The following is a 14,438-nucleotide window of genomic DNA, read 5'->3' as shown; positions in this document are numbered from 1 at the left end:
AAATCAGCTACTCCTCACATTAATTCATTTTGAAGCATTAATTGTAACTCTGAGATTTTACTGTTATTTAGGAGTTTCTTCCACACTGGAAAAAAATTAAAAGTGCTTTTGACATTTCATTTTCAATGGTCTGATGCAATAAAAGTGGAATAACCCATTTGCAAAAGTAGTCAGTTTATTGTTAGATTACGTTCATAATGGCAGAATAATGCTCATTGCCATGGTCGTGCTGCCAATTGAAAAGTAATTTTGTACTAAGATGCTTTTGGAAAGTTAAAGTGTTAAAATAATGAAATGTCTAAAGCACTTTTCCAAATGAACTTTTTCAGTCATTCTGCACAGAAAGGCAAACACTTGAAAAGCATTTGCACTGTGATTTGAATAATGCACTCATATGGAAGATGCAATTGTAAACATGTAGTTGAATTTGCATTTTCCAATTTGCCAACCATACCATACAAAACCTCCAATCTCCAAAGAGCGATTAATTTTTTTTTTTGCCATTTGTTTTGTCCATTTAGTAGGAAGGTTTCCCACTAAAGGACAGCTGCTGTTTACAAATTGACAACAAAAAAAATAAAACAGGTCAAAGATTTTGTTCTGACAGCACTGATATCTCTAAACTTGACCAGTTCAAAATTGTACCAAGTTACTGAACAATAGCAGGTTTGTGAGGTAAAAGCAAAAAAAAAAAAATCTCTTGAGAAAAAACATGACTACGCTTTATCATTAGAAATACTGTTCATATATGAGGGGGAAAGATATTGTGTATTTCATTTTTGTTTCAGATGGTGTTGTTTCTTTTGTAAATTACGTGGTAATCTGAAGAATACTTCCCCTTAGTCTCTTCCACTTCCCCTTCATGTATTGGGTAGATTGCTACTTGCTGATGTTCCCTTTCAGTCCCCTCTCCAGCACAATGTTGGAAATGCCAAAACATCAACCCAACTGTTTTTCTGAATTGTATGAACAGTCCTATAGGCTTTATACTGTAATTACACAGAAAATCATAGCCAGTGCAATTCTTGACATAATCTTGTCACATTTTTGCCAAAAGCAGACATATCATGTTCTGTGTATCTGTATGTATTCATAAGGAACAAGACAACAAGCAAATGCTGCGTGAGAAAATTTATTCTGTGAAAAAAAAAGAATAATGTTAATGAAACCAACTTAAATTCAAAAGCATCAATTGCTCCAGTTTAGACTCAAAGCTGAGCAATCTTCTGGTGTAGGACGGCTCGCATGTCTGTGCACTCCACGTTGTCTGCGATGGTAGTAAGAAAGTGACGTGTGTTAGCTCCTTGTAGGGCAGTGCTACTCTTGGGATATGCTGCCAGCACAGCTTCATAGTTGGACAGAATCTCCAGTGCACACAGGAACAGAGGCTCTGGCTGGCCTGGCATCATTACTTGCACATGCACGACATGGCAGAACAGCTGAATCAACACAAAAAGGACCTCCTTGCTGAGAACGCGACTGCTGCTGTCAGGGCTTTTGGAAGAGGTTGCTGTAGATGGGAGGGGTACTTTGTCTTTCACAGAGTCAATGATCCCCCTCATGGCAGCAGCACAGAGCCGGCCTACATGTGCCCAGCCATGGGGAGGCAGCCAGTCTGCACAGCTAGAGCCACAGAGTAGCTGGAACAAGCGCAGCAAAAACACAGACAGACGGAGATCAACAGCAAAAGCATGGAGGTCAAGTAATGGCAGAAAGTCTACATATTCCAGAGAGTATGGAACATGAAGCTTATCGGAGTGCAGAAGCTTGCACAGCATCTGTAGCAAACGCTCCCACTCGCCAGTGGTGCACCAGGGGAGGGTCTGCAGCACTGCCACCATCAGGCCTTTGCTGAACATGAGTACTTCATCTGAATTGAGAAGATTTAAAGACAGGGAATCCAGCATGGCTGCCTGAAAATGATCTGAGATGCAGCAACACTCCACCCATGCCAACAGGCCTGTGCCTTGTCCATAGTGAGGCAACACCAGGCCAGACCACTCTTGCTCTGAAAGCTCACATACAGCCATAAGTGAACTCGGCACCTCGTATTTAAAATGCTCTCCCCACACCTCCTTCAGGTGAAAGCGGACAGTCCAGTCAAGTTCTTCTGCTTTTCCATACAGCCAAGAGATAGCTCTGGACCAAGTACCAGGGGCAAGAGCCACTTCCTTGCCAACTGCCTTTCCAAGTGTGGTCAGAATGGAGATCAGCAGTCCTTTGTGCTCAACAGATAAGACTGTGCTGCCCTCTACTGGCTGCTCCCAGCACCTACTGCAGTTGTTCAGGAGCTGAGCAAGACAGTATAGAAGAGGAAATGGGGAGCAGCTCATTATCCAAGGAGTAGCGTCATCTGAGGATATATGGGACAGAATGCATTGTAGAAGCCGAAGGCACAACTCAAGGCTAGGTGAGCTAGACGTGGAAGAAGAGAAGTAAGGCAGGATGAATGCATGGATAACCTCCTCTGGGGGAAGGAAGCTGATTTTTTCTTCTGTTTGGCCAACAATACTGGGTTCCATCAGAGCAGACAGGAACTGCAGAAACTGGTCTTCCTCTTGAGGTGAAGAGAGCTTGTCCCTTGCAGTGGCCTGCAGACATATGCACAACAAGTTCTGCTCTTTGTTTCTCATCTCTGTGGTGTCTCCTGGTGAGCTTCTGAGGCCAGGCAACTGTTGGAGAATCTGAGCAAGAAGAGCATGAGCTCCAAGGTTCACCACAGCCATGTGGCAGCATCTGTACAAGGTGGCCTCTGGGTTCTGGAAGGCAACTCGAGCTACAGCTGAGACTGCTGAGCTCAGGCTGCTTTTTGCTCCATTCTGGATGATGCTGTTAAAAGCCAAATTGACCTCTTCATCATAGCCTGCTGTCACTGAGCTTGGAAGAAAGCCATGCAACCCTTTCTTTGACAAGCTAAGAATTTTGGATAGTGCTGCATTCTTGTCAGGTAAAGGAAGCTGGGAGAATATGTCTACTATAATGTCCTTCAGCTTTTTAGCCTGGTTTACATCAGCATCACAATGGCATTTGGCTATAAGAGTAGAGGATAATGTCATAACAAGGTCTTTTTGTAGAAATGCATGTTTGTTTCTTTCAAGACAGCTTAACCACTCTGCTTCACTGAAAGTTTGGCTCAGTTTGGATGCATAAAGTTTAGGAAGGTCCTGGAACCCCTTTAGATTATTGTCAAGAATATCCATGACAACACTCTCCATTTCAGTTGAGGGGCTTTCAGGCACAGTAAAAGATGAGGATGCAAGCAAATCTTTCAAAGTCTTTTTCAAACTAATCAATGCTTGTTCATTTTCATCCAGATTTTCAGAAAACGGCTCTAAAGACTTAAGAACTCTGCAAAGACCATCTTTGAGACGGATTGCTAGGTCACTTGGATCATGTGTGGGCATCTTTAGCAATCCCTTGACTTCCCAAGAACATATTATTCCAAGCACTGTCTGCATAGCTTGGATAAGGGTCATCTCACTTGGCTTTGTCTGAGCAGGAGTCAATGTGGCGGCAAGATCTCTTTGGGCTTCACGTATGGCCTGAGTAAGGTCATCTCCCTCCAAGAGACCATTTCCTTTTTTCAAGCTCACTGAGCGGGCAATGTTTTGAACTTTAACTTCAACTGGTAGGTCTGTTGCATGGTCTAAAAGGAAAGAGGTATACAGCATGTCTAGGCAGTTGGAGAGGCCAAAATAAGACAACTCAGACGATGTTATATTCTCTTTTATGTTGTTCAATCCTTGGAATAGGATGGAAAACGTGCACATTGACGATGTGGCAGATTCTGGGTCTGGTTTAAATCGTTTTGAAGCCTGTGGTGAGCAGTCAGAGGGCTTCTGTGTCCAGCGAGCACACTGAATGTTAAAGAGTTGGTCTAGGCTGTCCAGCTCTTCCCTCCTTTCCTTCATCAGCTCCCACCACACCTCCAGCAAGAACTTCACATCCTCTTCTGTGCAGTCGCTTGTGACATGTTTCACTAGCCTCTCCAGCTCTTTGCACTGCTCGTCTGATTGAAAGCACTGGAGCAAATCAGCATAAACGCTGAAGAAACCCATTGATTTAACCAGTTCAAATAAAACTGCATGGTTAATGTCAGGGAGGCTATTTTGAACAGGAAATAATGGGTTTTCCTTCCAGTTGATGTCAACATCCTCTCCTTTCTCAGTCCCTAAGACTTTGCTCCATATAATACAAAGAATTCTCTTTCTCCACTGAAGACGGTCCTGGTTGCCTCCACACAACTGTCCACATATTTCGGTGACTGCCTGAACTATAGGGCGTCCAACACGCTCCCAGTCCTCTTTTCTCAAAGCAGAGAGGGGTGCTGGCTGGCACAGCTGATTTGCCAACAAAAATCCACCCTGCAAAACAGCAGTCTTCTCGCAGCTTAGCCAGGATTCTATAGGAAAAAAATAAGACTATTATAATAAAACGCAAAACATGTCTTATCGAAACTGGTACATCTTTATCTTGTCCTCTTACAATTTACCTGATCAAACTGTGCCTCACAACTGTACAATATATAATCCACAATAAATAGTTTTACAGTCTTTAATCTCTAATAGGAAGTTTTCACAGAGGTGACTTGTTGGGTTTCAAATTCTCCATGGTAAACTACATATACAATGAAATGTATTAGTTTCTATTCTAGCACCAAGAGGGACTATAAAAGAGGTCTAACAAAAATAGCAACAAAAAATATAATAAAATATAAATCATTAACCATGGGGAACTCTTTCCTCCTTTTTACATTTTCCAAATTCTCCTGTTGAGATGTAAACAAAGTCGTTCTGAGTGGTTTGATGAAAAATGGTGCATTCTGGAGATTTGTATTGAGTCTGATTTCTTTTCAGCGGAAGTGACAGGAATCACAATGTCTACAAATCAAATATAGCCAATTTATTTACTATCCAAGACAAGTGAATTTATATATATATATATATATATATATATATATATATATATATATATATATATATATATATATATATATATATATATATAAATAATGGTGATGATAAAATAGTAGAATCTGAAAAAAAGGGAAAAAGTTTTCTTTCAGGACTATTTTATCTTATGCCCTACATGTACCTCTCCTGCCATGAATGGATTAAAAAAAAACATACATTTTAGGCTAAAAAAAATTAACTATTATAAATACTTAAACTATTATAAGCATCATAAATATCAGAAAACAATATAACATGAAGACAATAAAAGATGTATCAGGAAGCGTATTTGTAACTATTTATGAAACCACTCTGAATGACTGTTTACATCTTAAATATTGCATTATGCAGACATTTTGTTTAAAGTTTTATCCCTCTTTAATATGAAAAGTAAAGCAAAAGATATGTATACATCCATGAAAAACTACATAGCTGAGTGACCGGTCAACTAGTGGACATGAAACAAGTCAACAAATCACATACTCATGCATCATCTCTTAGGAAAAAGATCTACATTGCTCAAAAAAATAAAGGGAACACTTAAACAACACAATATAACTCCAAGTAAATCAAACTTCTGTGAAATCAAACTGTCCACTTAGGAAGCAACACTGATTGACAATCAATGTCACATGCTGTTGTGCAAATGGAACAGACAACAGGTGGAAATTATTGGCAATTAGCAAGACACACTCAATAAATGAGTGGTTCTGTAGGTGGGAACCACAGACCACTTCTCAGTACCTTTCTGCTTTCTGGCTGATGTTTTGGTCACTTTTGAATGTTGGAGGTGCTTTCACACTCGTGGTAGCATGAGACAGACTCTACAACCCACACAAGTGGCTCAGGTAGTGCAGCTCATCCAGGATGGCACATCAATGCAAGCTGTGGCAAGAAGGTTTGCTGTGTCTGTCAGCGTAGTGTCCAGAGGCTGGAGGCGCTACCAGGAGACAGGCCAGTACACCAGGAGGCCGTAGGAGGGCAACAACCCAGCAGCAGGACCGCTACCTCCGCCTCTGTGCGAGGAGGAACAGGAGGAGCACTGCCAGAGCCCTGCAAAATGACCTCCAGCAGGCCACAAATTTACATGTGTCTGCACAAACGGTTAGAAACCGACTCCATGAGGATGGTATGAGGGCCCGACGTCCACAGATGGGGGTTGTGCTCACAGCCCAACACCGTGCAGGATGCTTGGCATTCGCCAGAGAACACCAGGATTGGCAGGTTCACACTGAGCACATGTGACAGACGTGACAGAGTCTGGAGATGCCGTGGAGAGCGATCTGCTGCCTGCAACATCTTTCAGCATGACCGGTTTGGCCGTGGGTCAGTAATGGTGTGGGGTGGCATTTCTTTGGAGGGCCGCACAGTCCTCCATGTGCTCGCCAGAGGTAGGCTGACTGCCATTAGGTACCGAGATGAGATCCTCAGACCCCTTGTGAAACCATATGCTGGTGCGGTTGGCCCTGGGTTCCTCCTAATGCAGGAAAATGCTAGACCTCATGTGGCTGGAGTGTGTCAGCAGTTCCTGCAAGATGAAGGCATTGAAGCTATGGACTGGACCGACTCCAAATCCAGACCTCCATTGGTTAATAAATTTGATTTCCATTGATTTTTTTTGTGTGATTTTGTTGTCAGCACATTCCACTTTGTACAGAACAAAGTATTCAATGAGAATATTTCATTCATTCAGATCTAGGATGTGTTATTTGAGTGTTCCCTTTATTTTTTTGAACAGTGTATATTAATACTACAGGAAATTTCTATAGGAAAGGTTCTTCAAGGGGTCTTGAGTAAAGACAGTTCTGTTCAGAACCATGAGTTCCAGTAGAACCATTTCGGGCTCAAATTGTTTGTTGCATGGTAAAATGGTTCTTCAGATTGTTGATGAATGTGTTGTATATGGTTCTACATAAAACCGTTTTTGAATATGGTGCTACACAGCACCAACTTTGACATGGTAACAATAGAGAAACACCTCTTGGTGCTATGCAGTGCTGCTTTTGTAAAGGTCCTATTCAGAAATATTAAAAAAAAAAAAACACCACTGATCTGAAAAATGACTTCACTGACTTCATGCAAAGAGCCATTTAGGCCTAAACTGGTTCCACACAGCACCCATGGTTCCAAACTGAACCACTGCCTTTACTTGAGAACCATCAACCACCTCGAAGAACCAGCTTTTCACAGTACATAACACGAGACTGCTATAGCACTATGTAACGTTATAGAAGTTTTATAATATTAGTATAGATCTGTTTTGTAAGGAATGCACGTCTAAAATATTAATTATTAATATTATTGTGTTACCTTGGTCCATGTTGCTCTGTTTGCAAAACAAAAATCAGCCAAACAGACCCAGACATTAAGCACTCATCCCAACTCCTCAGGAAAGCCTGCAGGTCCTGACGTTCTCAAGCTCTGCTGGTTCCGTAGGTTTGCTGGCAGCAACTCGTTTGGTGGAATAAAGCAGGTGGTCGCTGTGCAGACAAAGTACTACAGAGCACGTCGACGACACCGTGAGGTAAGTGTGTAGTAAACGTCCGTTTGCTGTTTAATCCTCGGACAGCGCAGTAACCGCGAACGCGTCTCTAATCATGAGGACTGACCTTTCAAACGGAGGGGTGTTAGGAGACTTTACCGCGTCGACGAGCGCAGGAAAGAGAAACCTGCAGAAAACCTCTCAGCGCTCTTTCAGCTCGCGCCCCCGCGCGGACAAACAGCCTCACCCGCTCCGCGTTTTTCACTCGCACGGTGTCCTTACTAAAGAAGCGGTGTCCATGCAGTTGGACGCAGGGCTGGTGGAGTTAAAGGCAAGGTAAAAGCTGAGGCTTGCCGTTTGGTCCGACCTCAGTGAAGCTCGTCGGTCTGACAGGACCGGCGCTGCGCGTGCACGTCTCTGTCAGTGAAGCCGTGACGAAATGAAAGCGAAAGCAACTTTGTTTGCATGGCGGTTTCTTCGCTCACAGACTGGACGGCTCTGAACGGCGGTGTCTACCATGTTTATTGTGTTTGGTGGTCTTTTCCTCGCAGTGTTAGCTTCAGGTAAGCTAAATGAGTCGAGTGTAGTGTTTGAAATGTTCCTTAATGTTGTGCAGCTGACACGTCACTCCATACTTCGCTCTGCAGCACTGACCACCGACTCACCCCATTACGGCTTAGTCTGTTCAGCAACATAGCTGGTCCTCATTAGTCTCAGACCTGATGGGTGGTGTAATTTGACGCATGTTAACGTCTAATGTGTATGTTTTAGTATGTCTTGGTCTAGTAGTATCAATAAGAGGTGCCACGCTTACTTTCAGTTTTGTTTATCCAGAAGTCTGCTCTGTGTTTCTGCCGCCTGCCAGCATGAATGTCATGAAAATCTTATATAAGGTTGTATTGTGCAACAATGTATGTATGCTTGTGTGTTACCACAGGGCTGAAGCCCCCCATTAATGTTTTCATGGTTTAAAAAAAAAAAAAAAATGAAAGCATTTGCATCCAATCATTTCACACAGTTCTGTTATCCCATCAATGTCCAGAAACTATGAATATATTTTATTTATATTTCATTTATCAGGATGTTTATGTCTTTAAGCAACCCAACAGTGCATTTTCTTTAGGCCTGTGGTACCCTATAATATGCAGCTTGTTATTTTGATGAACAGGTGTAGGCCGCTGTGGTTCTCAGTCTGTGCATGATGTCCAGTGGTTGCCATGTCAGTTTGTGGATGAGTCAATAAATACAAATGCAGAGGGTCACAAAGAGACCACATACCACCATCGAAACGCATTGCTGCAGTTTGGGGTTTTAGGAGACCGTCCTATAGACCAGGATGTCATCACCTTCCTAGTAGTAGGTGAGTATATTTCACCAAAGCTTTTAGAGTCTCACCACAAGGGGGCAGTGATGAAATCCTCAATGCAATATTAAGAATTTAGGCTAAAAGTAGTTTATCTGCTTGTTTTATGCAGCTTCAAAGGTGGACATGAGGCGCTATGTGGAAGGTGGCGGGGACACGCTGCAGTGTGAGATCCGCAGATACAGCACTGGAGGCATTGTCATGCGTTGGCCTGGTTTAGGGGCTCAAGAGCATGACATCTGGTTCACCTGTACCCTCACACACACTGAGGGGCTGTTCGTCATCACCACCTTCCTCAGACACACACCTGCACAGGAAGGACATCACGAGTGGATTCAGGTTGCAGACAGGGAGCTTCTGACCACCTCAGGTAACTACAGCCTCTCTGTTATCCTTGAGGATATTGAAGTGATGTTTTTAACTAAATAAGCAAACCTCGACAACACCAAACATGTCTTGCCTTGACTACATTTAGGGTAAAGAGGGAACAACATAACTCCTCTCCTCCTCTCTTTAACAGCTGCGATGGTTGTAGTGACACGCACACCTAGTGTTGCAGTGGGCTTAATGATGGGTCAGACGCTGCACTGTCAGTTTGCTGTGGATCATAAGCAGGCCAGCATGACTGTAGAGTGGAGGCTTCAGCGACGTGGCGAACGCACCAAAATCTTCAGCTATTCCAGCCGCTCAGGCAAGACAGAGGGCAGCGGAGTCTCTATCAAAGCCATTGGAGCCGGAAACGCCTCTCTGAAACTTCCACTCACCTCCCAGGCCAGTGAAGGCACATACGTGTGCTCAGTGCACGTCCCCCCTCTCTACGGCAGCCATGACATTACACTCAACATCCACGGTGAGACAACCAAGCATGCATTTTAGAAGGGCTGTAAAGGGGACGTTATCTTGCATTTTCTTTTCCCCCCGACTGTCCACTTACAGCGTGTTTTTTATCTACCAAAAATAGTCATAATACATTTTACATAATTATTTTCCAACCTTTCTTTATCTCTTAGGATTGAATTGGCTGTGATTTTTAAGACTGACATATGTAATGAGCTCTTTTCTGATTGGCTGCCATGTTTTGGACTGCATTCAAAAAGCAGTCCAGGCTGAAACTCTCATTTTAACCTTAGTGTGAGTGGGTGGGGCTAAACTGATGTAGGCTGATGTGTGAATGTGTGGTTTCATGACATGACATTATCACTGAAACAGGCTAAACAGGCTGTTTAAGCATTTCGGTTGGACTTAGCAAACAATACAATGTACAGGCCTATGCCGATGGGAAATTACCATGAAATATCCATTAGTTACCACGAACATATTTAGCTGTTAACTATTCTACCTTGAGATATTAACCAGATTTGGTATTGTTACTCTTTGTGGTCCAACAGAGCCCCCTCGTGTGTCAGTGAACGTGGGCTCTTCCTTGGCTCTAACTCTGGGCGGAGAGCAGAAGGTGGTATGTGATGCTGAGGGATATTACCCGCTTGATGTCAACATTGAGTGGGTACGGGAGCCATCAGGTTCCAGCTTTCTGCCTGAAGTACTGAAGAACGTGCTGTACTCCAGCCACCGCCACAATAAAGATGGTACATACTCGCTCTCAGCCTTCTTCCTGCTGCAGCCTGTCCTGGAGGACTCTGGCTACAAGTACACTTGCAGGGTTCACCACCAGGCTCTGCGCATACCAATCCGCAAGAGCTTCACCCTCACTGTCTCAGGTAAGACACCAAGGGTCAGTTAAGCCTCCACTGATTCTCACTGAATTTGCGTTTAGTAGGGGATGGCATGAAACTCAATTGGAAAGTCCCATTCTGGAAAATCCCCATATGTAATTACATGTGTTTACCATGAGATGGCAGTCCAGGTGTAATTTCTGCAGCCAATGTGTTTTTGTTATGAACTTTTTAAACTTATACAGTGTGAATGTATGTAATATAAGGAGAAATATACTGTCGGGTACAATGATTAGTATTTTAAGTATTTTTGGGGAAAAAAAAGAAAATATGAATAAATTAAACCTAAGTTCATTATCCATTGTGTAATCCTTTGCAAATAAGAGAAACTCTTTTTAAAACTATTTGTATATGTTAATTAGATTTATAGAATGTATAGAACCTGATATTATAGCTTTCTGAATCATTTTGAAATCATGAACACATCTAAAACTTCCTAAACATGATTTGAATTCTATGAGATTGTATATTACTGACATCACATCAAAACCATCCTATCACTGCTGTTGCAACAAAAATTTTATCTTTAAAATGCTAACTTTATAGGATATTAAAAATATATACTTTACTTTTAATGTAAGTCAATGTAACCAGTCATTTTGGGGCCCATTTCTTTACTCCATTCATCATGGAAAAGGCAAGAGGCATCTTCATTGTATGTCAAAATCTGAAAAATGGAGATACAAGGTTTGTTCTGACAGCAGCAACATACATGTATCTATCGCATTATTAATTTTATATTTAAAAAGGTTTTGCATTATTAAAGAGTGATTTCTACATTTTGGGTGTTAGTTTATGCCCTTCTAAGTGTTTTCTTTTTCCCCATCTCAGAGCAAGACTCTCTGTGGTATGTCTTAGTCTTTGGATTCATTATCACCATGATTGGACTTCTGCTCTGGCTAGTCCCTCAGTACCTTAGGGGTAAGATGTTAAGAATTAGCCTACATTTTGTCCTCAAACTTATTGTAAACTGTTGAAACTGTTGACTTGATACTTTTGTTTGTAGGAAGTATTAAAAATCCATTTATTGAAGATGGCATATCGGTTTGGATGGGATTGATATCAGGCCAATATCAGCTGAAAATGCTGGATAGTGGAGGGGAAAAACCATCTGAAGTCTGTAACAAATATAGCCTGAAATAGCACAGTCACACTGTGTGACGCTGTGTTGTTAGCTGAATAGCATACTCACACTGTGTGATGTTAGCTGTGTTTCTTTGTGTGCGGTAGTAGGATGTTTAGTTTGAACATGATAGCCTGCTTTTAGATCTAAAGTGAAGTGCTTCATTTTAAAATAGCCCATTTTAAAGCTTAGTATATTTTAAAGAAGAAATATTGGAGCCAATTATCAACATCAGTATCAGAAAAGAAAAAGTACTGCACTATATTTAATATTTATGAGGGTTAAACATAGATAATGTAATATTGTAATAGAGACATTTAAAATGCAAAGTACTACTGCATATGCTGGATGGGACAGTATTTAAATGAAAAGTGTTTATGGCAAATGTGATTGTAGTATTTACTAATTCATAGTACAATTATAATTCTAATGAATATTTCTTCTTTCTTGCAGCAAAGAAACAATCAGCGAGAAAGGTAAGAGTAAAGGCTATAAAGTGTTAGCAGTTTACGTCGTAATGTCTGTGAGTCTCAGTGGTGTGCATGTTTGCATGTACTAGTGAGAGTGTGTTTGAGGGATAGGTGTGCTGCCATGTGTATGTTCTGTGTGTATACTGTGTGTTTACACAGCATCTCCTGTGTGCAGGCATTCTGAGACATGCCAGAGGACTTACAGCTCCTCTCCATGGAGACAGACAACACTATCCCTCTTCTCTCCCTCCATCTTCCCTCCTCCACTCCTGATTGGATCCATGGATCAGGTGTTTCTCTTTGGACCCTCTGTAGGTTGTTGTGAAGGCTGGTGTCAATCTGCTGAGTTTTATGACTTTATTTAAACTGCGCAAAGGTGCAGAAGAACACTGAACACAACACCAAGAAGCCTGCCAGAGTGTTCGGCCCCAAGTAAATAGAAAGTTAGATCTGACATCATGAATAATATGAGCTCTTTTGTGATCATTTTAGACTTGAATTTGGTAAGATATTTATTTGACAAATTTAAATAATAACAGATCTACAAAAATTTCACTGGGCTGATTTTAGAAGACTGTAGGTATACAGTCTCAGATTGTTCCAAATGATTCAGGTTTGTCTTTACAGGAATAAATGTATATTATTCAATAACACAGTTGCATTTTGGCAGATTAGAACATTTTATTTGGTTGTTTTGCAAAATACTTGAATAAAAACATATGATAAAGAACAAAAAATAGTCAAATATTGCATGGGCTCCTTTAACAATATTTTCAATAAATATTAGCAGATTTATAATTTTTTTTATCTTGACTCTGAACAGAAGCAAATTATTGAACCTGTTTGGTTGAAATCTGTACATCAGTTCCACATGTATTACATCAGTACTGTTACCACCATAAGTAGATAAACAGAAAGGCCAAATTGGGTTCAGTGTAGTTTTCAAAATTTAACCCAGTTAGCGATTGCCCGATACACATGGGGTACATTCCCTTCCTCCAATATGTCTCTCTCTCTGAATTTCAGTCTCTCTTCACTTAGCTGTTAATTACCACAGTCCATACAGCCTGATCCTGTAGAAGTTATCCCTCCATCTTCTTTGGACAAATTTATTAAAAAGAACTACATTTTGGGGGTGATTATTTACATACAGAATACCAGCCTTAAACCACAGTGACAAATTCTAAGGAATAAAGAGAGGTTGGAAAATGGTCATGGAAAAAGGAACGATGGCTGTTTTTGGTATATAAAACCACACAAACATCATACATTGACCTTAGAGGAAATAATACAATGAAAGAAAATGTAGGAAATGGGAACATTAAAAACAAGCATAAGAGGAAAAATCAAATAAATAAAACGATGAACAAGGATAGGAATACTATTGCAATAAAAAAACAGTGATGATACAAACATTATCCGCTGGACAATTCTAGTGGAAACACTAGCCTCCCAAGACATGTCTGGTGGGTCAGTGTGGGGCCAAGCACTGCAGCTCTGTGGAAATGACTGCTCCGGGATCATGAGGCTTAAGGACAAATCAAAAACGTGTGGTACATCAACAAGGCTCCAGACGAGGAGCTGACCACCACTGGCGCTCATCCCACCACTGCTCATGTCCGTTTCCATTCGGTCAGATGACATTTTTGTAATAATTCCATAATAGCTTGCTTTGTTTTGGGCAATAAGTAGTGGAAATTAAGGACATGGAAGAGCTGCAAATCCACATCTGCTTTAATCAAACCCCATGAGTGCTGTAGTGGGGAGTGTGTTAACCTAAGCTGCACCCAAGCCTCTGTAGTCTTCAGCCAGTGTATCTCTCTCAGCGAGAGAGCATGTGGCTCTGGCTTATCACAGATGGAGAGTAAAAACAAACAGGCCCAGCTCATGCTGGGAGGTGGAGGGGAGTAATAAAAATCAAAGGGTGGTCAGAGAGAAGCTTGTTTTGTTTCCAAAGCCAGGCAGTCTGGAGCACATTGCCAGGAAGTGCACCTGTAAGCCTGATGATGGGGGTGTATATTCTGGGAAAATCAATAATGACTGAATTAGTGATTCGTAATGGGCAGCTAACTGCTTTCTTGGGCAGAGCAGGAGATTTAGTATGGGATATCTGCTGTGGGAATGAGAATATGCTTAAGGAAGTAGGTCACATTTCATGACGGTGAGTCTGGAGAGATTAGAGACGTTGGTACTTCATTTTGGCTCTAGACAGGCACAGGGAGCTGTAGTTGTGGTTGCGTATGTGCACAGTAAATTTGTCCTCTCGACTCTACCATATGGTTTACTACTCTGCTGAAAGTATTTGCTCAGCATTT

The 14,438-nt window shown here is 41.6% G+C and overlaps 2 protein-coding genes across 2 annotated transcripts; one reads left to right on the top strand and one right to left on the bottom strand.

Moving 5' to 3' along the window:
• Window positions 1-1,116: 1,116 nt before the first annotated feature.
• gemin4 (gem (nuclear organelle) associated protein 4) lies at window positions 1,117-7,582 on the bottom strand. Its single transcript, XM_017694861.2, has 2 exons — window positions 7,263-7,582; window positions 1,117-4,402 (listed from the first exon to the last, which is right to left on the bottom strand). Exons 1-2 carry the CDS (start codon window positions 7,270-7,272, stop codon window positions 1,209-1,211), a joined length of 3,204 nt encoding a protein of 1,067 aa, XP_017550350.2. The 5' UTR covers window positions 7,273-7,582; the 3' UTR covers window positions 1,117-1,208.
• Window positions 7,583-7,733: 151 nt separating this feature from the next.
• dhrs13b.2 (dehydrogenase/reductase (SDR family) member 13b.2) lies at window positions 7,734-12,868 on the top strand. Its single transcript, XM_017694862.2, has 8 exons — window positions 7,734-7,997; window positions 8,603-8,794; window positions 8,910-9,167; window positions 9,318-9,647; window positions 10,186-10,515; window positions 11,362-11,451; window positions 12,107-12,129; window positions 12,299-12,868. Exons 1-8 carry the CDS (start codon window positions 7,952-7,954, stop codon window positions 12,305-12,307), a joined length of 1,278 nt encoding a protein of 425 aa, XP_017550351.2. The 5' UTR covers window positions 7,734-7,951; the 3' UTR covers window positions 12,308-12,868.
• The last annotated feature ends 1,570 nt before the right edge of the window (window positions 12,869-14,438 follow it).

Source organism: Pygocentrus nattereri, chromosome 17 (genome assembly GCF_015220715.1).
Source record: "Pygocentrus nattereri isolate fPygNat1 chromosome 17, fPygNat1.pri, whole genome shotgun sequence".
In the NCBI taxonomy this organism is placed as follows: domain Eukaryota; kingdom Metazoa; phylum Chordata; class Actinopteri; order Characiformes; family Serrasalmidae; genus Pygocentrus; species Pygocentrus nattereri.
The sequence above is the reverse complement of the archived record's forward strand: the minus strand, read 5'-3'. Positions and strand labels throughout refer to the sequence as shown.